At 43.9% G+C, this 24,904-nt stretch overlaps 1 protein-coding gene across 3 annotated transcripts in view; it reads left to right on the top strand.

Annotated features, from left to right (window-relative positions):
• PHC3 (polyhomeotic homolog 3) overlaps positions 1–24,904 on the top strand; it is a 627,291-nt gene that overhangs the window by 381,461 nt on the left and 220,926 nt on the right. For all 3 annotated transcript variants that reach the window (XM_078666127.1, XM_078666126.1, XM_078666128.1), the window contains one exon: positions 21,420–21,534. In XM_078666127.1, the coding sequence (XP_078522253.1) occupies positions 21,420–21,534 (115 nt within the window). The remainder of the gene's footprint in view (positions 1–21,419; positions 21,535–24,904) is intronic.

Below are 24,904 nucleotides of genomic sequence, written 5' to 3'. Positions count from 1 at the left end.
GGCTCTATGGTCGTCACAGTGATTGAGGGTTTGACCCCGACGAGTCTGAGGCATTGTATGGTCTTAATGATCAAGAGACACACCAGCCAGATCAGGATGACCAAATGATAAAGACTTGATCTACACAATATGTTGATGGAAATCCTTTTTCTCTGTATGGGTCTATTCAAGCAATCGCAGTGGATCATAGACCTGTGAGGTTGTATTTCCATTTCTATTTTAGGTACTAAGCTAGTTCTAGTACTTAATACACTTGCTCACTTTTATAGGAGTAGAGTGGACGTAGGGCTTACTAATTAGCTCCCTTTTAGACCCCCAGGTTGTGTTTTGTGATGAGATAGCTGGTTAGGGGATTTCATCCTGGTAGTTGGTCTTTAAATATTTCCCTGTGACCCTTTTTTCACCACATGTTATTTGAAAATTATGAGCCAGGTTCAAGTCCCTACCTCAGATCAACATCCGCTGATTCTTGGCAAATCATGCAATCTCCCTGTGCTCAAAACGAAGTAATATGTAATGTAACCTGTTTCTCATATAATGCACTCTAACTCCCCCCTCCCCCTCACCCCTGGCCAAGTTTGCGCTATATAAATATGCAGAAAACAGCGACTCAGAATCCTGCTTTACTAGGTTGGATCGGAACGCGGAAGAATTCCACTTCCCAAATCCCCTAGACATCAGTTACCCATGTAACTGCTAATTAGATGTTGCATTCTCGCAGATAACACCGGTGTTCTGGTGGATAGCTTGAAGGAATACTGAGTGCATGTTCCAGACAGGGCGCAAGCTGGTGGTACACGCAGGTAGGCAGAGTCCATATTCTATTTTCACAGGACAGATGCCGTCCACCCTGCCTAGAAGCTGAGCCTCACTGAAATATGCTGAACTTGTCCGGTGTAATTTTCAGACACCGGGACACGTTCAGCAGCACCTGCACACTGTCTGCTTTCCATTCCCAGCAGCAATGTGCTGGCAGGGAGGGGCTTTTTATTTTCATCTCCAGCTGGACCAAAGATAAAGGCCAGATTTAAGGGGCATCATGTCCCCTTTTGGTCTAATATGATCCTGGCTGGGTGCAGTCGGGAGCCTCAAACTTAGATACACATGCAATGGAGGGGATACAAAAACATGCAGCTTTTTATCACTTCACAAGTGCTTAAGAGAGACATGGTTTCGACTTAGTTCAGTCACTGCAAGAGTGTCAGATGTGTTGTTCTGTCCCAGTATTTACACAAATAACTTTTTAAACACCACTATTAAATTGTTATTATAAGCGCTAGTCTTCCCAATGCTGAGTGTCAGAGTGCTTTACGTAACAAACAACATACATTGATAATAAATCATGTACGTTTGAAAATCATTGTACCAGGTGTGTTACATAAAACAGTGAGGTTTACAAAGTGTAGGAGTCACATGTACTACACAGCTCACTGTACTATATTAATAGGATTACAATATATGAACTGCAAGTAACAAAAGGATCTCTGTGTTAAAAGCAGTAACCCACTTACTTGTCTGCTTGAAATAAAAATTGCAAATCCCATGGTTTTTTGGCGCATTCCTGTATTTACCAAACCTGGTAAACCTGGGAATGCGGCAAAAAGAAATGCCTCCCCTGATGAGGCGTAACAAGGAGAAATATCTTTATTTTTCCTCGTTTTTCCATGCAGCACACATGGAAAGAGGAAACGCTTCTATGGATTGTTTTTGTGCAGGAAGGTGCCCCTTCCCATGGTGCAAGGGTGCCTGTGTTGGCTCTAGGCTGCCAAAACTGCACCAGTGCAGGGGGAAAGGACAGAAATGCGCTGTATTGGATAAATGCCGCGCATTCCTGCCCTTTTCGCTGTGACGCAGGGCAGCTCAGCAAGGTAACTTGCTATGCTGCCATGCGCTACTATTCCCGTAAATATGCCCCTAAAGTTATTAGTTGAGGCCCAGATTTTGGGTCGGGATTTCACCTCTTTTTTGACACAACTCCAAAGCAAAACTAATTTGTTACATTTTGTTATGCACGTAAATGTACTCATGATAGGCATGCTAAACATATGGGTGAGGGCTTAATATCTGATGGTACTCCCTGTGAGGTCACTGCCTGTGACGCCATGTGCTGTGATGTCCGTGCCATGATGTCACTTGCATACTGCCTAACTTGGTAAGTCACCCCACTTCTATTTTGTAGGACTTATGCTCTGGTCTCAAGAGGTTTGTAAACCTTGTGTAGGGATTAGATGGGCAGTGCTGCGTGGTTTGTTCTTCTGGCCACCATAGGAGTGTAGACCGATTGTAATGGGAGGTAGTGCATGGAAAGAAATGGCCCCCTGGCTGCTGTTTGAATGATAAAATACAGCAATAGGCAGGGTTTAGAGGGCCCCGTTGCCACTGCGGCTGCTGCACCAATGGAAGCCATTTCCCTGCTGCCCACTTTCTCTCTCACTCCTTCTGTTGTATGCGTTTGTGATTTCTTTTACGAACCTGCTACATTTTGTATTTACGTTTCGCAGAAGGCTTGAGAAGTGTCATAATATGAAAACACTTCATTTTTGTTTTTAGTTGCATTTGAAATCATTTTCATATTTTTGAACCCTCTGTATCCGTTACATTGTCATAAAAATATGCTGTCTTAATTTCTTTGCTGGTTGTTATATGTTTTCCCTAACCCCATCATTGTTGGCCTGTTGTTCGTTCGCATGCCCCTTAAAGAAGCTAAAATATGTTTCTCTCCACTAGGTGGCACTCACTTCCGCATAATCGGATGCTGTTCATTGAATCGGTTTTCTGTTCAATCATACCCGGAGCGAGTGTATTACACTGTCAAAATCGTTCGGCGGGGACCGGTTTTGCAGCAGTAGGCTGCAAAATCGGCCCCCAGTTCCAAAACCAGCAGTGCTTCACATTTTCACCGCCCCCACCCCTCCCCTCCGGGGGCTGGTCCTATAAAATTGCCAAGGATACTTTGGGTTCCCATTTCGGCCCTGCTTGTTGACGATCAGATGACAGCCTTTATCAGTATTACTTTGCGTGCATAGATTAGATAAGCACTTCATATAAAAAAGATATATATTTAAGAAGTGTAACAGTGTCGCTGTAATTAAAATCTATTATCGTGGTTAAGGACAGGCGAACCATATTCTCGGTAGAAGAAAAACCTCTTCTTGAGCATTTTCATAGCTACCAAGGTTTCAGATTGGTTATGTGTGACATTTTCTTAATTTCAGTGTAATTATGAGTGACATTCAACGACCATGAGTTACACTTTCTCGCGGGCAAAATAACGCAATGAAGACAAGGGAAACATATCAGAAATCACACCCATTACAACAACGAGAAAGGCTAGGAACTTGGAGACAAAATAATAATGAGAGAGCACAAGTTTGAAAAAAATGTATAAGTACGCCATATTTACAAGCACGTAGTTAGTTAACATGTACTTTGCACCAGAGTGTTTATATTTAGAAGTGAAATACACCGAGTGTCTTATATTCAGTGGTGAAATGCATAGAATGTTTAAGTAGAGTAACAATAATCATAACTGTGTGAGACTAATGTAGAGATGTTTGGGATGAATATGAAAACCTCACGTTCTCATGTTAAAGGAATAATGTAAGAGTTGAATGTAACTCTAAAAACCAGTATTTTGTGTAGGCCTCATGGCAATTCACAAGCAAATCTAAACGTGCTGCTAAAATAATGTGAGACAAGGTTGACATGGTTCTTTCAAAATGTACTATTGAACTTAGGGTTAAAAGTATATGCTTTATAGATGTGTTATTTTAGAAACGTATGCTAGTTAAGAATGTTTGCTGTTTAAATCAAGTTAACGTTTTAAGAGTGCAGGAACCTGCTGCATGTAAATCAAGTAGGCCAGAACAGATAATGTCATGTAGTTTAAATCGTCATGTGCTCGTTAGAGGAGAGGTCGTGAGGTGTCCAGTATGGAGCTCTGAGAGTGTTTTATGGCCTAAGATATGGTGAAGTCTGGAATTTGAGGCCCACTGCAGGACGAGCTGTATGCAGGTGCGAGGGTCCTAATCAGCTCGAATGAAAGGGACTTTGTTCAGTGGCGCCTTGCGCAGGCCTGTAGGAGTTTCCAGGAATTTCAGGGGGTATCAGCGCACGGAAGAAGAAGCCTGGGAACCAAGGTCAACTATAACGAGGGTCTTCAAGAGTACCATCATGGAGTTTGCCGCGGAAAGATGTACCACGTGAGGGGCGTCCCAGGGGGCGTTTCTATTGAAAATGTGATTTGGTATTAGGGAAAGAGACCCGGGAGGAGAGCAGAGCAGATGATTTTGGGAGCCTAAGGAAGCGGATGGGTAGGCAGATAGGCTGATCAGGAGAGACCCATTATCAGAGAAGAGACAAAGAGAAGTGCGTGATCTTCTTAGGAAATCACCACGGCTGACACCTAGAGGGTTAAGATCTTGTTAAGTAGGGATGTCATTTAGTGTAGTGTAGGGACAGACTAACCTTAATTTTCTTTCTGTAATGACTTTGAGGTTGCAACTTGTATTCATTTTGGCAACACTCATGTTATTAGAGCTTGTACTTATTATTCTGTTTTTCAGACTCAGACTATTCAAAAAGTTCATGTTCATAGTGATACCGATATACCTTTTGAATCTCATTTTGAGAAGTTTGTATCTTCAGTTATCTTTGACTTTATATTAAATCTTTAAAACTTAATTTTGGTCGGTGGTCATTTAGAGTGGTGTAAGTTCTAAAATTGATTGTTTACTGCAAGATTACCTTTTACTCAAGACAGGTACCAACGATTCAGTCGACAGGAAATGGGATTTGGTAAGGTAATTAGTAACCAGTAATCCCGCGTTAGAAGTTGGTAGCAGAGTGAGGATGGTTATCTTCTTGAGGAAGGTAATCTAGAGAGGTTAGTTTACCCCAAGGCCCGAGACGCCGAGAGACGAGCAGCGGAAGAATCGTGTGCCGAAAGGTGCAGACGGTGCGAGAAAAGCAGCAGTATCGGAGAGTGAGTATAAAAAGGGTCATGCGTGAACAGATTGCGGTGTTTTGTGTTGTATTTTTATTGTAATGTCTTGCGGAGTTGAATGCCTGTAGTGTGAATGAGAGAAGGTTGTGAGCGCGCGCAACCTGGTAAACTGGTAACCTGGTAAACGGGTGAACTGGTGAAATCTTAAGTTCAGGCCAGAGCTTAAGTGGTTTTGGGTGTATCGAACATCCAGGGTAGTTGTCGACCATAGTACGGAGGTCACGAGGTACCATTGACCGCCGTGGATCCAAGATAGGGGGAGTGTAAGAGTGAATGTATGAGTAACGGACGCTGGTCGAAAGTTACTGTGTGTGAGTAACCTATCGGAGAAGGCGATCGTCTGGAAGTAATCGGAAAGACATTTCGCCAAGTTAAGGTGACAACTACAGAAAGACTGTGGGCGTACAGTCAAAGAAAGGTGATCGCTTGGACGGAAGTAATCATTTTTCAGAGTATGAATGGGATGCGTGCATGACCGAGGAGACGAGCTGAGAAAGGAGGGGAACTGCTGCGAAGGGGGACGGGTGACGTCGGCTAGAGCCGCGCTCTGATTGAGCGGTTGGTGTGACGTTAGCTAGAGCCGCGCTCTGGTTGGGCGGCTAGAGTGACGTCGGAGGAAAGCCGCGTACGGATAGGCCAGTTAGTGAGAACGGCGCTGAGATTGGTGGAATATCATCAGGAAGTAAACAAACGCGGAGAAAAGAGAAATCATGAAGTGTTTTAAGTGTTTGAAAGGGATTTTTAAACGTAAACGAAGTGAACATTATTACGGGGAAGAGGCTCCCCCAGAGGGTACGCCAGCTCATTATATGGCAACGAATGTGGGGCTGCATACGATATTGTGGATTGGGGCTTGGAATAAGCTTACGGAAGGAAATGAGGAAATGCAGTTCCCGAAGTATGGAACGTTTAAGTTAGAGGTGTTACATCGGCTAAAAGCAACCATGTCCTCATCGAAACCCTCACCTAGACCAACACAGTTTGAGGCTCTTAATGCATGGATTAAGGCTGCACACGACCGAAATTTGAACAGGCGTCAACAAAGGCTGACGCGATCGGTAAGGGCAGTGCGAGATTCCAAATGGGATGAGGAGGAAAAGCGTTGGAGGGTACAGACTATTGAGGTGGAGAAAATGTATCCGATGAGGGAGGTGTCAGGAGGAGGAAACCTCATGGAAGAAGACGAGGAAAGCGAGTCGGAGGACAATCTGATAAACAGATTGTTAATGGATAGACCACCTCCGAGAGTGGGATTGATAGAAGATAGAGGGCTCGCAAGGGAGGATGGGAATGAGATAGAGGGATATACACCACTCCCTATATCGGAATGGACACCTAGCAAGGGCGGAGAAACACCTCCAAACAACACTGTACAGAGTGTAGTGGGAAGGTTTGTGGTGCAGAAAACGCCAACCACAGAAAGGGTTGAGTCTGTGGGATTGCCAGACGCTCTTCAAGTGCCTGTTACCATAGGACCCATAGTTTCGATCTATAATTCTGAGAGAGATAGAGGGGAACAACAAAGGCAATTGGATAGGGAAAGGATTGAGATGGAAAGGAGGAATAATGTGACGAATGCATGGAAACAATTACCAGGTTCGGTAACGTGGAACACCCCATTAGACACAACTGTCGGTCCCAATTCAGAACAGGGAGGTCCGAGAGGACCAATGGATCTAAGGGGACCGCGGCCAAGATCTTTTTCAGAGTTAAGAGCTGATTTGAGGGAATGGGACGGGTCCATAGTATCTCCGAGTAACAGGACAAGAACGGAACCAGAGTGGGAAAGCAGGGGTAACGGGACTGTATCTCATTGTGGGGCCAGCGAAAGCAGTCAGGGCCGGGAAGGCCAAAGTCAAGAGAATAGAGGGGATGCATGTCCTACAAATCAGAGAGAACAGCCGGAACAAAATACTAGGATTGTAGAATGTGAGGAAATGTCCCGTCTCTGGGGGAACGGAGGAGATGAGGCGGTACGGGCTTTCCAGAATAGGTTTAGGTGTCTTCATCATACACTTGGGGAAGACGTTCAACATTGGAGAAAGGAGAACAGCGATAGGTCCCGCCACGCCTCGAATAATCAGGAATCACAGGGAATTAGGGAAGAAAGAGGGAGTAATGGAACATCTTACCCTGCATCCTGTGAAACTAGCCCGGAGGGAGAGAGAGGGGCCAGGAGGCATGAAGGAGTGTTTCACCACCCACCCCGAGAAGATGGAAAGGCATGGGACTTAGAGAGATGGAAACAGGGGAGGACTCCCTATAATTCACCAATACCTAAACGTAGATCTCGGAGCTGGGATGGGAGAGATGCGGATGGAGGAGCTAAATTGAGTGTCTTGAAAGCTGAAATAAAGGAAAAAAGGCTTGATGTTAACAGTTTAAAATCAGATGTTGATGAGATAATAGATGGAACATTGCCTTTGGAAAGGATAGAATTGTATGAACAGGATGAGTTATTGTTCATGGCAAAGGATATTACTAGGAAAGCTAGAGCGTTTCATGAAAAACTGACTGATTTGGCAGACAAGTATGCCGTGGATTTGTCTAGGACAAGGGCATTGCAGAGCAACCACAGATTACAGTACGCAGACCAAGATCTAGATGAGAAGAGAACTACTGGATTAAAAACACACATAAGAGAGCTGGTAACAGGGATAAGAGTGTGGAGAGAACTGGATAAATGGGAAGAAAGGTGGTCGAAAAAGGGCACGGTTAGGAGAAGTACAAATGTATTGACTCCTGAGGGAAGGGCAATGCATATGGAGGCATTCCCTTTGCGAGAAATATCAAATGGAAATTATGTACATGTGCCCTGGAGTAGAGGAGACTTAGCCGCATTTACCAACTCATTTCCGAAGTTGCGGGACAATCCAGTCGAGTGGTATAAGCAGGTAGAGAGGTTTGTTAAAATTTCGAAAGTATTGTGGATAGATTTGAACACGTTGTTTGACATCGTGGTCCCATCTGATTTGTGGACCCCTTGCAAGACTAGTGTCGAATGGCCAAATGCTGAACCATTGAGGGATGTTCGAACTAATGGACCATCTGAGATTGTCATGCGAAAGTATGAAAGGGTAATAGCATGGCTGAAAGATAAGGTACCACCACAGGATATAGATTGGGTAAAAATAGACCGAACAAGGCAGGAACCCAAGGAAACAGTTCACGAGTTTTATGAAAGATTGTTGAAAACATTCAAGCAATACAGTGGACTAGATGTAATGGATCCCAAAGACATAGGGCAGTTCGTGTCAAAGTTTGTCTTGGGGTTGAGACCTGATATTTGTTTGATGATACAGCAACATTTAATCTGTTGGCAGAACAAACCACTAGATGAGATTTTACGATATGCGAGGTACTGCAGTGACGAGATAGATTCTAAAGCCAAGAATCTAAAGGAGAAATTGATGGTGGTGCAAATGCAGTCCGCTGGGAAGGGTGGCCAGCAGAAGCAGGGGATGGGACGAAAACCAAATGGTCAGAACAAAGATAATGAAGAAGGGCAGAGACCTAGGATAGACTTTGCCACTTTAAAGAAAACGACAAAGTGTCATCTGTGTCATCAGGTGGGGCATTGGCGACGCGAGTGTCCCTTTAACCCTGAAAACGGAGAGCTAGAAGTAGAAGAGCAGGTCCAAGAAGACCCAGTGCAAAAAGTGACAGTCCCAAGCAGTAAGGTGGCCAAAGGGGGGACTTCGGCTCCACGGGCCCAATTCCCACAGCCACCGAAGATAGCAGCTGGAGGAAAGGTCTTTAAACAAATGCCTCTGTTCATCGAGGAAGAAAAATGTTATTACATTGATCCATTGACAGGAGAACGGGTGAGCAGTGAAGAAGACTGTACCCTCGGGGCAGTTCTAGAAGTGGATCAGAGAGGGCCATTTGTTGAGGCAGAAGTGGCAGGGTGTCCCACTACGTTCTTAGTGGACACTGGAGCTACTCGTTCGACTCTGAGATCAGCGGTAATTCCAGACTTGCCGATGTCAGGGGAAACAATTCAGGTGGTAGGAGTCGCAAATAAAAGAATGACTAGTCCCTTGACAGAACCAGTGTCTGTGAAAATTGGAAACCACATGAACGAACATCAGTTTGTGGTTTGTGACTCGAGTCCGGTATGTCTGTTAGGTAGGGATTTGTTATGCAAATTGAATTGCACCATATACTGCACCCCACAAGGAGTGGAGGTACAGACTACCGACGATGATGCTACCTTTAAGGTGGCCAATTCAAAATTCTGTGTAGAACTATATCCTACTCTGACTGTAGAAGATCTTCCACAAGACTTAAGAGATGCAGTGGCGTCAGAGGTGTGGGATTTCACAGGAGAAGATATAGGATTGATTAAAGGGGTAGAACCGGTAAAAATTCTGGTAAAACCAAATGTTGAGTTTCCAAGAACGCCTCAATACAAATTGTCCCAGGAAACGATTGCGGGAATAAAGCCTGTGATCGAGTCAATGATACAGCAGGGAATACTGAAGGAAATCGTGGGCAGTCCTTGTAACTCCCCGATTATGGGTTTGCAGAAACCTAGCGGGAAGTTTAGGATAGTTCAGGATTTACGAAAAATTAACAACATAGTCGTTTCATGTTGTCCCGTGGTACCGAATCCATCAGTAATATTGTTTCAAATACCATGTCAAGCAGAATGGTTCACAGTGATAGATCTTTGTCAGGCTTTCTTTTCAATCCCATTGGATGAAGAGAGCAGGTACCTTTTCGCGTTTAAAATGGAAGATCGCGTTTTAACATGGTGTCGAATCCCACAAGGATTCACAGACAGTCCATCCATCTTCAACCAGTTGTTGAAGAAGAATCTTGAAAATCTAGTACTGCCGCAGAACTCGGTTCTGGTACAGTACATAGATGACCTACTTGTTGCGTCAGAGACAGAGGAAGCTTGTAAAGCAGATTCAATTGCCTTACTGAATCATTTAGCTGAAAATGGACATAAGGTATCTCCGAGCAAGTTGCAGTATTGTCTGACAGAAGTACAGTATCTAGGGCACAGGTTAGAAAAAGGGAAACGTAAGGTGTCCCCAGAGAGGATTGAGGCGATAATGAAAATGAATGCGCCTACAACACAGAGAGAAGTTAGAATGTTCTTAGGAATGGTGGGTTACTGCCGACAGTGGATAGTTAACTTTTCACTGAAAGCAAAGCCCTTACAGAAACTGACGCACAAGGAGGTGAGTGATCCGGTACCATGGGATGAAGAATGTCTGGTGGCGTTTTTACAGCTGAGAGACGATTTATGTCGTGCTCCGGCTCTGGGAATGCCAGATTATGAAAAGTCGTTTTCACTCTATTGCTGTGAGAGAGAGGGATGTGCTTTGTCAGTCTTGGCACAGACCCACGGTAATGCCCGTAGACCAGTTGCATACTTTTCGGCTACATTAGATCCAGTAGCCGCAGCGTTGCCCGGATGTCTCAAATCCGTTGCTGCAACGGGTGTCAGCATTGAAAGGAGCGAAAGTATTGTGATGGGACATCCAGTAGTGGTATATGTACCACATTCAGTTGAATTGTTAATGACCAGGACGAAGACGCAGCATCTGACCAATAGTAGGCTCACGCGCTACGAGCAAGTTATACTTGCCGCAGAGAATGTGACTCTCAGGAGATGCTCTGTCTTGAATCCTGCTACTTTGATGCCATTACCTACTGTAATAGAAGGCGAAGGATGTGAAGACCACGATTGCCTTGATGTGACTGAACTATGCACGAAACCCAGACCAGATATTGTGGATGAGCCATTGTCTGACCCCGATGAAATTTATTTTGTTGATGGCTCATGTTTAAGAGACGATACTGGTCGGTTAAGAGCAGCTTATGCTGTTTGTACCATTACTGGAGTTGTGGAAGCCGCTTGCCTGGAAGGAGTACATTCCGCACAGGTAGCAGAGATTATTGCCCTAACTCGTGCCTGCATAGCAGGAAATGGAAAGAGAGTCACCATCTACACGGACAGCCAATATGGTTTCGGTGTGGTTCATGATTTCGGGCAGTTGTGGTCTCAGAGGGGTTACATGACCTCCTCTGGTTCGCCCATTCGAAATGGAGAATTTGTGCGATTGCTGATAGAAGCATTACAAGGTCCTGTTGACATTGCAGTAGTGAAGTGTGTAGCTCATACTAAGAATACAGATTTTGTGTCACAAGGTAATAGATATGCTGATGAAGTCGCACGCTATTGTGCGGAACAAAGTTATTCTTTCTCAAAGGTGGAAATAGAAGGTGCAGAAGAAAAGACTGAATTAAGTATGATGTTAGAAACTGTAGACACTTGGGAGGATTTAAGGATAATGCAGGAGAACGCACCTGAAACAGAGAAAAAGGCATGGGAAATAGCAGGTTGTGTGCGAAGTGAAATGGATTTTTGGGTTTCAGCAGATGGGAGAGCTGTGTTACCTGAAGAATTAGCTAATCCCATGGCGAGAGAAATACATGGTCCAGTACATCTAGGAAGGGATGCTATGATGAGAGTTTTTAGGCAGACTTGGTATTGCCCGAAATTCAGAATAGCAGCAGAATCAGTATGTAAGCGATGTGTTACCTGCCAACAACTGAACGTAGGCAAACGAACACCAGTCACACTGAGTCACATTGGGAGGTCGGGGGGGCCTTTCAATAGAATGCAACTAGATTTCATCGAAATGCCAAGAGTCAATCGCCTTCGGTATGTGTTGGTGATTGTATGCGTATTTTCCAGATGGGTTGAAGCGTACCCTACACGTAGGTGCGATACACTCACAGTGGCTAAATTGTTGCTCAGGGAGTTGATACCGCGCTTCGGGGTGCCTGCCTCTTTGGAATCGGACAGAGGAAAACATTTTAACAGCGAAATAGTGAAGATGTTGTGCTCCACACTGAATATCGATCAAAAGCTGCATTGTAGTTATCGACCAGAAGCTTCAGGAATTGTGGAACAAGTGAATGGCACTTTGAAGAATAGATTGGCTAAAGTAGTGGCATCCACATCTTTGAGTTGGCCAGATGCTCTTCCTTTAGTGCTCATGAGCATGCGCAGCACGCCTGATAGGAGGACAGGTCTCTCTCCCCACGAGATCCTGATGGGGAGGGCCATGAGACTTCCTACAGTTCCAACTACTGCTCTATTGAATATTACAGATGATCTGATCTTGGATTATTGTAAAGGACTGTCTGACGCCATCCATTCTGTGTCCCTTCAGGTGCATGCGGCTGAAGTTCCAGCAGCGAGGAACCTGTGTCATGACCTGAATCCAGGGGACTGGGTCCTGGTTAAAAAACACGTCCGGAAGAACTGCCTAGATGTTCGCTGGCGTGGGCCCTTTCAGGTAATCCTGATCACGAACACCGCGGTGAAGTGCGGGGGGCTGCCAAATTGGATCCATGCATCCCATACTAGAAGAGTTCCAGCACCTCTAGAAGGAACAGCTCCCATCCCAGACGAAAGCCCGGAAGTGGAAGAAGAGTCGCAAGAGGGGATTGAGGCAGCTGAGGAGGTGTCGGAAGAAGTTGGGAACGCATCGGATTCAGAAGAAGAGCGAAGGCAGGACGGCAGTGAGACAGAAGACGCAACCGAAGGAGAGAGCAGAAGTGAATACGACTCAGACTCAGATCCGTATCGGAGCGATCAAGAACCAAGTGGGAGGACAAGGAATAGGAGAATAAGGCTTGGAGCTGCCACTTGGCCAACAAGGAGAAGAAGGCTAAGTTTGAGGTCGGCCCAGGAAGAAACGCTTACTCCTATATCCGAAGACTCAGATCCAGAAGAAGATATCCAGGATCAAGCCGAGGAGGGTCTTAGAAGATCAAGTAGGGTGCGAGTGCCTAGCAGAAGATACTCTACTCCCGATTGGACCTACCTTGTTGCAGATGTCTGGGAGATACAGAACAGGGAGGATCAGGGAAGTGGAACTGATCAGAACTGACCCGATCATCACAGTGCAAATAAAGTTTCTACTGCCAGGAGCGGAGACCGAAAGGTTGCTGACACTCAACATCGTTCATCCTGCTCTTCTGAGTGGAATAAGAAAATTGCTTTTAGAGACAGTTGAGTTTCCAGTTTGCTGTTCACGATATCCAATATTGGAGGGAACTCTTCTTCGTTTGGAAATGCTTGAGCGAGTAGTAGAAATGCTAGGAGCGCTTATTGTTGTGGACTAATACCATATTGTGAATGTCTTCAAAAGGGCGCAGAACTGGAAAGGTGAAGAAAGTGATCTTGATTAGAACGGACCCCTTTGTAACTGTGGATGTAGAACTGATAGTACCAGGAGTGGAGATTGAAAAGACATTAACTCTTCATTTTGTTCGTCCCCTGGTCCAGAGTGAAATAAGGAGAATAATCCTAGAGACAGTTGAATTCCCGTGTTGTTGCAAGAATTGCCCAGAACTTGAGGGAATGTTTCTTCGTATGGACATCTATGAGGATGTAGTGTCACTCCTTGAACCATACATAACTTCAGACGAAAATAAGACCGTTGCAAAGAAATTGTAAACTTGTTGCAAGATAACCTAGCGCCGAGTGGAAGAAGAAAAGTGATAGGGGTTTCATTTTAGTGGATGGAGAAGGGCTAGGGTTGTCTATTTTACTGGACTTTGAATTGTTTTGCGGAAATAAATTGTCAAGCTTCCAAGTGTTCCAAGAAAGACATTGCAAGAGAGAAAGACTTTGTTTGAAAAGAAGAGGAAGTGAATGCTGGAAGATAGTCGAAAACTACACTGTTTGAGAACATGGAGGCTGGCAACCCGAACCGCAGGGCAAAATGTATAGCTGTTACATTTTTAGGAGTAGTGGTTTCTCTTATAATTTTAGTGGTAACTGTTTCATTCCTAGCGGGACACGAAGGGGATGGAACCACAGTTAAGGAGGATAAGGGAGTGTCAACACCGAGAACTACCATCATTAAGGAGAAGGGAAACATTAATGAGAAAGACAAAGCGTTGTTAGATGCAGAAGTAAAAAGGTTACACATGGATGAGTCACAGGGGAATTACAAGTCAAATGCTTATGCTAAGTTGCTTTATGAATATGTTGATGCCATGGAAGTAAAGGACTGTTATGTCTGTATGCAATTACCAATTTCGGTGGAGGAGGGTATCAAATACCATCATCTCCCGTTGACATATGGGATAACGTGCAGTTTATTGTTAAGTATGTTTTATGGACGAGACGGATTTGAGTATTACTTCTCGAATTTCGACTCGACATTGCCAGAGGTTCCGAATTTCAAGCATTTGAACAAATGGGACTACTACAAAAGCGAAGACAGGTTACACAAATGGTTTATTCCATGGAGAACGTTAGATACCTCACATGCTCGAATAAACAATCTGACTTGTCAAATATCAGAAGTTGAGAAAAAGTTTATAGCTCAGGTAGATACTAGATACAGGAAGCAGAAGGTATTGAAGGCATCAGGACAAGGGGAAACAGATTGGACCAAGGAGGAAAGGGCACAACAACGAAAAGGAAGTATTGGTCCAATTGCTTTGGATAAGGAGAAACGGGGGAAACTGTGCATTCACAGGAGTTACTCCTACTATGAAAACGTTTATGTAGGACAAGTCAATTGCGAACATGCTTTTCAATTGGAGTACTACTCTAAGAACTTCATGAAAGGGATGCAAGCAATACCAAATGTATATTTTGTATGTGGAAGATATGCCTATGTGAAGTTACCAGATAATTGGTACGGATCATGCTATCTGGCTGTTGTCTTCCCTAAAATATACCATGTTGAGAATTTAGACACGCCTAAGAAAGAAATATCAACTAGATGGAAGCGAGGGCTGGGTGCAGCAGAAGTAGTTGGAGATGTAATAGGTGCTGCATTCCCTTTCTTAGGATTGATAATGAATGACATTAAGATCAGGAGGTTAGCTACAGTCGTAGATAGACTATCTGCCAGTACTGCAAGATCCTTGATGCTGATAGAGGGGGAGATGCAATCGATTAGGGCAATGGTTCTTCAGAACCGACTTGCTTTAGATGTTCTGTTAGCAAAAGAGGGAGGAGTCTGTAGGGCCTTGAAGGTCCAGGAATGCTGTACTTACATTCCAGACAATTCAAAGCCTCTAGAGAAGTATATACAAAACATCACTGCCATACACTACGAAATTGAGGACCTGGCAAAGGTAAATGTGTGGGAAAAAGTAGGCCATGGAATGGGTAAAGTTGGAAGTTGGTTTGCCAACTTAGGAAAGGGTATCGTTTGGTACATATTGAAACCCATCATCATAGTAGTGATTTGTGTAATCACTTTGTGGGGATTGGTGCGTTTGTATCAATGGTATAGAGCAAATAGGTTACAGAGAGCTATGAAGAAACAGGAAGAAGAGTTGACAGCGATGCAGGACACTCAATATAAGAGTCTGAAAGCATTAGAGAGTATGAAAAGAAGTGGTACTGCCCTGTCTTCACTTTAAAGGTTCTACATTTTAGTGTCATGGTAATGATGACCCCTAAAGGTCATCAAAGGGGGGACTGAGAGAGCACAAGTTTGAAAAAAATGTATAAGTACGCCATATTTACAAGCACGTAGTTAGTTAACATGTACTTTGCACCAGAGTGTTTATATTTAAAAGTGAAATACACCGAGTGTCTTATATTCAGTGGTGAAATGCATAGAATGTTTAAGTAGAGTAACAATAATCATAACTGTGTGAGACTAATGTAGAAATGTTTGGGATGAATATGAAAACCTCACGTTCTCATGTTAAAGGAATAATGTAAGAGTTGAATGTAACTCTAAAAACCAGTATTTTGTGTAGGCCTCATGGCAATTCACAAGCAAATCTAAACGTGCTGCTAAAATAATGTGAGACAAGGTTGACATGGTTCTTTCAAAATGTACTATTGAACTTAGGGTTAAAAGTATATGCTTTATAGATGTGTTATTTTAGAAACGTATGCTAGTTAAGAATGTTTGCTGTTTAAATCAAGTTAACGTTTTAAGAGTGCAGGAACCTGCTGCATGTAAATCAAGTAGGCCAGAACAGATAATGTCATGTAGTTTAAATCGTCATGTGCTCGTTAGAGGAGAGGTCGTGAGGTGTCCAGTATGGAGCTCTGAGAGTGTTTTATGGCCTAAGATATGGTGAAGTCTGGAATTTGAGGCCCACTGCAGGACGAGCTGTATGCAGGTGCGAGGGTCCTAATCAGCTCGAATGAAAGGGACTTTGTTCAGTGGCGCCTTGCGCAGGCCTGTAGGAGTTTCCAGGAATTTCAGGGGGTATCAGCGCACGGAAGAAGAAGCCTGGGAACCAAGGTCAACTATAACGAGGGTCTTCAAGAGTACCATCATGGAGTTTGCCGCGGAAAGATGTACCACGTGAGGGGCGTCCCAGGGGGCGTTTCTATTGAAAATGTGATTTGGTATTAGGGAAAGAGACCCGGGAGGAGAGCAGAGCAGATGATTTTGGGAGCCTAAGGAAGCGGATGGGTAGGCAGATAGGCTGATCAGGAGAGACCCATTATCAGAGAAGAGACAAAGAGAAGTGCGTGATCTTCTTAGGAAATCACCACGGCTGACACCTAGAGGGTTAAGATCTTGTTAAGTAGGGATGTCATTTAGTGTAGTGTAGGGACAGACTAACCTTAATTTTCTTTCTGTAATGACTTTGAGGTTGCAACTTGTATTCATTTTGGCAACACTCATGTTATTAGAGCTTGTACTTATTATTCTGTTTTTCAGACTCAGACTATTCAAAAAGTTCATGTTCATAGTGATACCGATATACCTTTTGAATCTCATTTTGAGAAGTTTGTATCTTCAGTTATCTTTGACTTTATATTAAATCTTTAAAACTTAATTTTGGTCGGTGGTCATTTAGAGTGGTGTAAGTTCTAAAATTGATTGTTTACTGCAAGATTACCTTTTACTCAAGACAGGTACCAACGATTCAGTCGACAGGAAATGGGATTTGGTAAGGTAATTAGTAACCAGTAATCCCGCGTTAGCAATAACATTGTCAGCAAAAATTAATCATGTGCCAAAGAGCAGTGCTGTGTATGTTTTGAGGTACATTCTTTGTCCTTTGCCAAAATAATGATTACAAGAAGTAGTAATGGAAAAAGAAACTTGAATGAAAAAAGATTTCCCATGATTTCCTATTAACACACAACTTGAAATGAAGCCCTAGGCCTGCAATAGACAAAAAAAGGCCCCTTCACTTCCTTGACTCACTTCTGCAAGGATGAGACACCTAAGGCGCTTGAAATGCAAAAACAACGAGGCATTAAAATGATAGGCAGACTGATTCACATGTGCAAATGTTGAGGTCTGTTTCTGCAGTCTGTCACTAACTGCTGCTATGTGTCATGCCATCACAACGAAACTACATTTCCCAGAATGCAACGATCTGATTCTAGATTGGTTTTACCACATTCATGGCCCTCCTCCCCTCCCACGGAAGTTAGCCATCAGTGCCAGGGTTGCTCGCCTCCCCTTGAAGGAATGGGTAGTCACAGGGCACTAAGTATCTGTATGCTAATGGATTCCGGCACCCACTGATTGCATGCAGCTGCCTGATTTCAGCATGCTGCCAAGGATTTTTGTATTTATTAACACACACTTGACGGGTGGCTTAGCCAGTGCACACTGTGTCACTACTTACTTCAACTTTGCAGAACTCAGACTCTGCAAGGCTTAGGCCAAGGCAATTGACAGTTTGCTTCCACCTCCAGAGTAGACTAAGTCCTCTATAGTGGCCCGTCCTTACAAACCCCCACGTCTGCTGCGCTCGGACCAAAAACACCTTTTGCAGTTAGCGAGAGTAAGAAGAGCTCGTTCTGGGGGCAGGCGCTTCTCTGTGCAAGTGGCCTCTCTTTGGAACTCTCTGCCCCTCAAGATTCGCTCAGAGCCCCAGATCCTACCATTCAGGAAACTTCTTAAGACCCATTTGTTTCCATAGTAGTGATTAGCTGAGTCTCTCCTTCTGGTCTGTTGCGCCGGGATGCCCCCGGGTAAGCTGAGCGCATTACAAATTTCATATTATTATTATTATTATTATAGTCCAGTGTCCGAGTCGTCCTGGCCACTGCAACGGTCACTCCAACGGTCTCCTTCAGCAATTGAATTCGTTGTGGGTGATGGGTCATATACTGTGGCTGGGCATCCGAGCTGGCAGCTTAACCACGGGGTGGCCATTGCGAACACTTAGGCAGTGTTGAAGCACCATGATTGCCACAAGTAGCAAACCGCCCCACAACAAACGTACCCAGGCAGCCTGACGTAAAGTCCCAGCGGTGCCAGAGACTGTGTTGCATCACAAAAGTGGCTGACTGGGTTGTGTCATTGTCTCTGTAGTAGCCATTGGGCACTACCTCAACATGACCTCAGGCTGAGAGCCGCATCACGAAAATCAATATGAGGTTGAAACATTGTAACAGCCTGCCAGCAGCGTACGAGCTCAGCTGCAAGCCTAGTTGCTCTGGTGCAGCGCACTCACTCCACGCGCATTTCCAGCTGCCACTTCAGTAACAGTGTAATAAATGCAGCGCTATGGGCTGGAGGAGCGCTATGCATTTTGCGTGACCGTTCATTTCAGTGTGGTGATGCAGAGCACCACACTGAAATGCGTTAGTTGACGCCTGATGCGTGGTACTTGGCAGGACTGCAGTTTAGGGAATCTAAGGTGATTAGATTCGGTACATAGTAACGGGTGGGTAATCCAAAGAGCTACAGACTTGACAGTAAACTTTCAGTTTCATTCAGACATCCCGGAAATGAAGAAGCAGAAATCTGTCAGCTGTAATGACCTAGTATTTTACACATTGTTCTGATTAATTTTAGTCTTTTGTCAATGTCAGTGAGCATAAAGTGCCCCTAATCGTTAAGCTGACTGAGTAGAAACCATGCTGAGCCATTTGCTAATAGATTACATCTAGCAGGAGGTACTAAGAACATGTATGTAACAAAAGGAGAGTAGTGACTTCTGACCTATAGGGGTGCTAGTCACTTGAAAAACAAGCATTTGCAATGCAATCGGTCTCGCATTTTTGAAAGTTAGAGTTATTGGCATTGTATCTAAAATGATAAGAGTATGTCAACAAGTTAGTCGCTTGAAGGTCTCTGAGGTCCCAGAGGCAGTGGCCGAGAGAGAGGCATTAATGCGACAGTGCTTGTATGACCAGGAAGTGAAGTGGTATTAAAGGGGTTATTCTAACTATGTGAGATTGGGTGACATGTTGGAATGGGAAGGAGAAGTATAGATAATTAGCCTCAGTGGTATTGAGGAGAGAAATAGACAGCAAGCGTGTCTCTGACAATAATTGTCGCCCGAGAGACGCTGTGAAAAAAATATGCGTAATCCCACCCAAAACAGCACAGCTAAAGGCGCAGCTGTTCCTGAGAAAAAATGTGGTGTTTAGGGAGATGTGCCAATTAAAACAAGCAGAACTAATATCAATTTCCTAGAGAAACACCGCCTCCTATAAAATTAATAAGAAGGGTTAAAATATAACCCTGAAACATTACCAGACTCCTGACTCTGTGCCCTGCACAGAGTTATACTCAGTGGAAAGTGCAACAAAGCTGCTGACTCAGGACCTGAGGATCGGTGTTCGAGCCTCAGGGTCGAATCAACATCCTGTGAATCTGGGCAAATCACTTAATCACCTCCATTCCTGCGCTATATAATGATGCAAATTTACATAATAAAAAAAGTAGCGATCTCGAAGGGGTGGTGGGGCGGGCAAGCAGCGTTGTGGGAGGGGTCAGTGGGTGGGGAGAGACAGCACTGGGAGATTACTTGTGAGACGCGGTAATGTAAATTAAACATAAATTAAACAAAAGAAAAAAGGAGCAGTGACCTCCGAGAGGTGGTGGGGACCTGCGAGCAGTGTTGTCGGAGGGGTGAGGAGGAGATAAAAGAGAGACAAGCAAATGTAGCTACAGAAGTTTTTTTGACCAGCGAACAGAACATTTAACGAGCAAAGAGGGAAGCCAACTTAAAAAAAGAGTTCTCGATGTATAAATAACGTGAACAGTAAGAACACATGTAAGAGGGGCGGTCCTCATGGGAGTATACAGAATTCCAAAAGGGAGACTGCTAAATGTTTTCACCATTGAAATGCCAGCATTTCTAAAGGACAGCAAGAGGAACCAATAAAAAAGATAGGCGTTTTTTCAAGCCGATATCCTATACAGCATGTCTCTAAGAGACAGCGCTGCCTAGGCAAAACCTAATACACTGGAGAAGGAGGCGGCTTTCCATTGAGATCCGTCAAGGACAATGACAGCAAGAGGAACTTACCAATCCATCTGCCAAAACTGTAGTACACCTACGAGATTACAGGAGAGAACAGAGAATGTATATGCAAACTGAACAAACCAATACTAGAATTATTTGTTTTAGGTAAAAGTCTAAAATCTAAAGGCAGGATTGTGTGCTATAAACTCTGAACATTAAAAATATTGGTGGAAAAAGCAATCCTGAAAAGTGATAAACTAAGAACATACTTAAGTGGGATACATCCCATTTAAACATTACACCCAATTTATATAACAATACACACCAAAACCCCAAACAGAAAAGGTTTTTAGAATTTCACTATTCAATCGTCCAATATAACTCATGGTCTGGGAGAGGCTTTTCAAAAGCGGTGATATTACCAACTTTACAATATTGTGTATGTGAGGTGAACTCGGTCTGTGCGAGTACTGTAAATCAGAGTGTTTGTGGAGATCTTTCGAGGGGTGAATGGGTAACAGGGCAACATAATGAGAGTAATACTCTTGCAATAACGACTAGTTTCCACATTAGTTTTAAATAGTTTTATTTGTATTTTGAACAGTGTATAGTTAACATAAATCATCCAAAACAAAGTAGTAATATTTGTACACCGGGTTGTTTTCTCTACTCCAGCTACCACTAAAAAGGGCTTAAGTATTAAAACCATAATAAAATCTGAAGAGTTATTAACCGTCTAAAAAGGTGTGAGAGAAATTATTATTATATCATAGTTAGACTTAATTCGTTTTAGGTCTGGCTTGACAGTCCAACTGTCATTTACCTTATGTGAGCAGCACAAAAAAAGATTTCAGGACTACTACAGCGAGGGACTTTTGGCTCCGCCCACATGTTGATGAACAGGAGTACTCTTTTTGATTGTACAAAAGTTGTGTGCTTCCTCGGAAAAATGCTTACTGTACAAGCGATGCAATAATTTGTTTATCTAGTTGCCAGAGCACAGTTACTAAATCCAGCTATTGTCTTACAACAGAGCGTGTCTGTTAAGCCAAAAGTATGGCACTGAAGTTTGTATCGTAGATAATTATTGTATTTCTTCTATGAGCAGTAGCAGAGATGGAAAGAGGGCAGTAATGCAAGCTACAGTGGTGCTAGTTGATAAGCAGCGCACAGAAACCATCCAACAGTTAAGTAATTACTTAATCCCAATGCCTTTTTCTTTCTTTAGATGGTCTAGAGGACATGGAATCTGAGATACTGAAGTGCGAGTTTTGTGGACAGATTGGATTTACTAACAAATTCCATAGATCAAAGCGGTTCTGCTCCATCTCGTGTGCCAAGAGGTATTCTGCATATTGTGTTTTATGCTGAAAGATGGAAACATAAATGAGGGGTATGAGTTTGACATTGTTGTGCAGTATTTCACTGGGGTTTAAATAAACAACTCTTGCTGTGCTGTAATCTATGGTTCATATAATTGACTGCCGGCAGATCCTGCAGCACACAATTATGAATAATTGCAGTGCTTCACAAAAGAAAGCCCCTGGTTGTGGTCTTCCCTTAACTGCTGTTTGCAATAGACACCTAATACTAAAATCAGCAGCTGCACATCCGTGTGGTATCCTCTGGAGACTTCATCCACACTGCCAGATAGCACCCTTGGGCATCAACAAACAGGAAAACACAAAGCTTCAGCTGCTTTCACTAGAGCGTGGTTCCACTGTTTTGCTGTGGTGCGATTTGTAGTGACTCACGGGCTGGGGAGAGTTTGCATGAGACAGACAGACCTATTTGACAACGTATTTTATGTGATCTTTCTCATCTAGTACATTACTCTGTGTTTCATGATAAAGACCCTGGCTACGACTTCCTCTGGGGGGTCTAACATGCCTTGGATGCTGTGTTTTAATAGTGTCTGAGCTGCATATTTGCTCACTGTGTAGAATTGAAGAAGTTTCATCTGCCTGTCTCTAAAGTAACACCTATCTTCCTGAAGGGAAATGGTAATTTGTTGTTTCGTTTTCTGAAGATGACCGGCATCTCCCGTATTCTTGGGTTAAAAAGAAATGTACTGTACTTTGCCTTGATGGCTCCAATTGAAAAATATGTATTTTAAAATATATATAATATTAAGAAATATTTCAAAAAATGATCAAATTGACATTTGGGAGTGAAACCTATCGCTCAGTTGATGTGAAAGCTAAATAGCATGGAGCCTCTTTTCCAAGAAGTCTTTTAATGCCAACCTTTACTCATAGACGAAGAGACTAGGCCTATCAAAAGATGAGGTCAAATACACACTGTACTAAGCAATTATATCTGACTTTCATAGTTCTTTATTGGAGGCTACAGTAGTTCAAATCACCAGCAAGGATCGTGATAAAGACAGATTGGATATTTCTACAGTTGTATCTACATGTTCGCCTATTGGCCTTTCGTAGCAGACAGGAAGTTTCACGGTGCAAGAAAAAAGAACGAGTTGGGGGTAATGCAAGAAACAAAGTGAGGTAAACATTAGAGCATACGGGTGAAGGGAAAGGAAAAACGGGCATAGGCAAGCCAATAGGTGTCACCTTGCTAGGGACTACTGGCTGTACCAGTGCTCTTTGTTGATGCTATCAAAATGCTGATTGCCAATGCTGTCCAGCAACTGCAAAAAAATAAACGAGGAAAAAATAAAAAATGGGGCAAAGTTCTGACCGCTGCTGGTGGTTGCGTAATTCCGCTAGCATCCTTGTGTGAAGAGGTATGCATGTGCATGTGTCACCATGCATGCACTCGCCAGCGGAATCACACAGGTGCCTTTTGCTTTTCTTTTAGTATTTACCGATACAAAATGGTGGAAGCCACTTGCATATGTAAATAAGAAAACAAAGTTTTATAGCGTGAAATAAACTGCGAGGGTGGAGGGGCAAACAAAGGAGAGGAGGTGGAGGAAGAAATGGAACAGCAGCACACGAGGGAGCGAGCAATACATGGGGGTGGGAGTTTAATCACAATGCAGAAAACAACATGGGGCGGGTGGAAATACACTCAAAAGAGCAAGAAGCATACAAGAGAACGAGGAACACTGAGCTTGGGTGGGCCAGGTATTTGGCGGGGGGAGCATAAGGCTGAGAGAGCAACACAGTGCAGGCTGGGAGAAGTATACAAAAGGGGAGATCAACACATAAGGGAAAGAGAGACACAAATATTGGGGTGCCTCTATTTGGCAGAGGGAGAAGCAGACGAGGGAGAGAGCTGGAAAACTTATGCACAAATGGAGTTGTCAACAAAAAATAAAAAGTAGTGTATTTTAAGTTGTTGGTCAGCGCACAAAAGGCCTTTCGCAACCAGACAACTTCCACTGTTTGGTAGTGACACCTAATCAAAAGAAAAAAATGGACACAGTTTTAAACAAGCATTGGCATAGCCAATAGGTCTCGCTTTTGGGACCTTATGAGTATTTAGTTATGCAGCACAATACCCTTGGTGCAACAACATTAACTTTTGCATGGTTAAACACTTATAAGGTCCCAAAGGCGAGACCTATTGGCTATATGGCTATTCAGCGCTGGCACACTCTTTTGAGTAGCTGCACGTTGTAGGAAGGTGGATACCTGACTATGGTTACCCCAGATTTTTTGCCTTGTGTTTAGCTGGTTTTCGACCTAGTTGGCCTGGGATCCTGCTAATCAGGTCCCCAGGCTATCTGCTCTCTCTGTAAAATGGACTCCATGTACCCTAGGTACATAACTAATTGGATATTGAGTCACCTTATCAGCCCCTGTATAGTGTACTATAGGTACCCAGGGCATAGGTGCACCCAAGGCCTACCAGGGGCTGCAGCATATCTTTTGCCACTCCTGGCTGGCCATCCAAACTGACACAACTGGCTGATCACTCAGCTGGGGCAAGGTCGTGTAATCCCCCCTTGCTTAGACATAGTATTCCCATGTCTAACCTTATATTTGGGACACATATGCACCTATAATTCACACATATGGCAGGCCTTAACAATCCTGGAGGCAGAGTGCTTGGTTTTATGTGAGATGGTGCTCTAGCATGAGCTGAGCCTGTCTGCAGCTTTCGGAACCATGTCCTTATAGCTGTTCTAGGATATTGCCATACCATATACTCTTAAGTGCATTATAATCCTCGCGGTTATTGCTAACTTTGGTTTGGCTTTATCAAAACATGTCGTGTAAGGTGTCATACGCTTTGGAATACTACCCCCTCTCCAGTTCTGGCAACGGGGTAGCATTCCACCCTTCTAGAGGGAGAAGACATGTTAGTTCCATTAATCCCGGTTAAAGTTAACCAGAGCCTCTGTTCACAAAATGGATGCTGCTGCCACAGACACAAGTCTGATCTCCTGCTGCTGGGAGCCCTTCCAGCGAGGGAGGCTTGGACAATAGGTTTCCTGTCACAGGGAGGTGCTAGCACCACCCCAGACAGGAGATAGTGGATTGGGGCAGGGAGGGCTGAATGAAACAAGACACTGCCTGGGGCACACAAGGTGTCCCATGCATAGTCCAGTTCAAACCGGTGCTGGGGCACTCCAGCCCCAGCTCTGGCGCGAAACTGGACAAAAGGAAAGGGGTGTAACCACCCCCTTCCTGGGTCCCACCCATAGGAGGGACCTAGCAGGTGATCCAGCCCCTTGATTTGGAATAAAGGTAGGAGCTGTTCCCTTAGACTTTAGATCATCCTGCCTGAAACTTTGATACGAAA

The sequence above is a fragment of the Lissotriton helveticus genome, chromosome 11 (assembly GCF_964261635.1).
Source record: "Lissotriton helveticus chromosome 11, aLisHel1.1, whole genome shotgun sequence".
Taxonomy (NCBI): domain Eukaryota; kingdom Metazoa; phylum Chordata; class Amphibia; order Caudata; family Salamandridae; genus Lissotriton; species Lissotriton helveticus.
The sequence above is the reverse complement of the archived record's forward strand: the minus strand, read 5'-3'. Positions and strand labels throughout refer to the sequence as shown.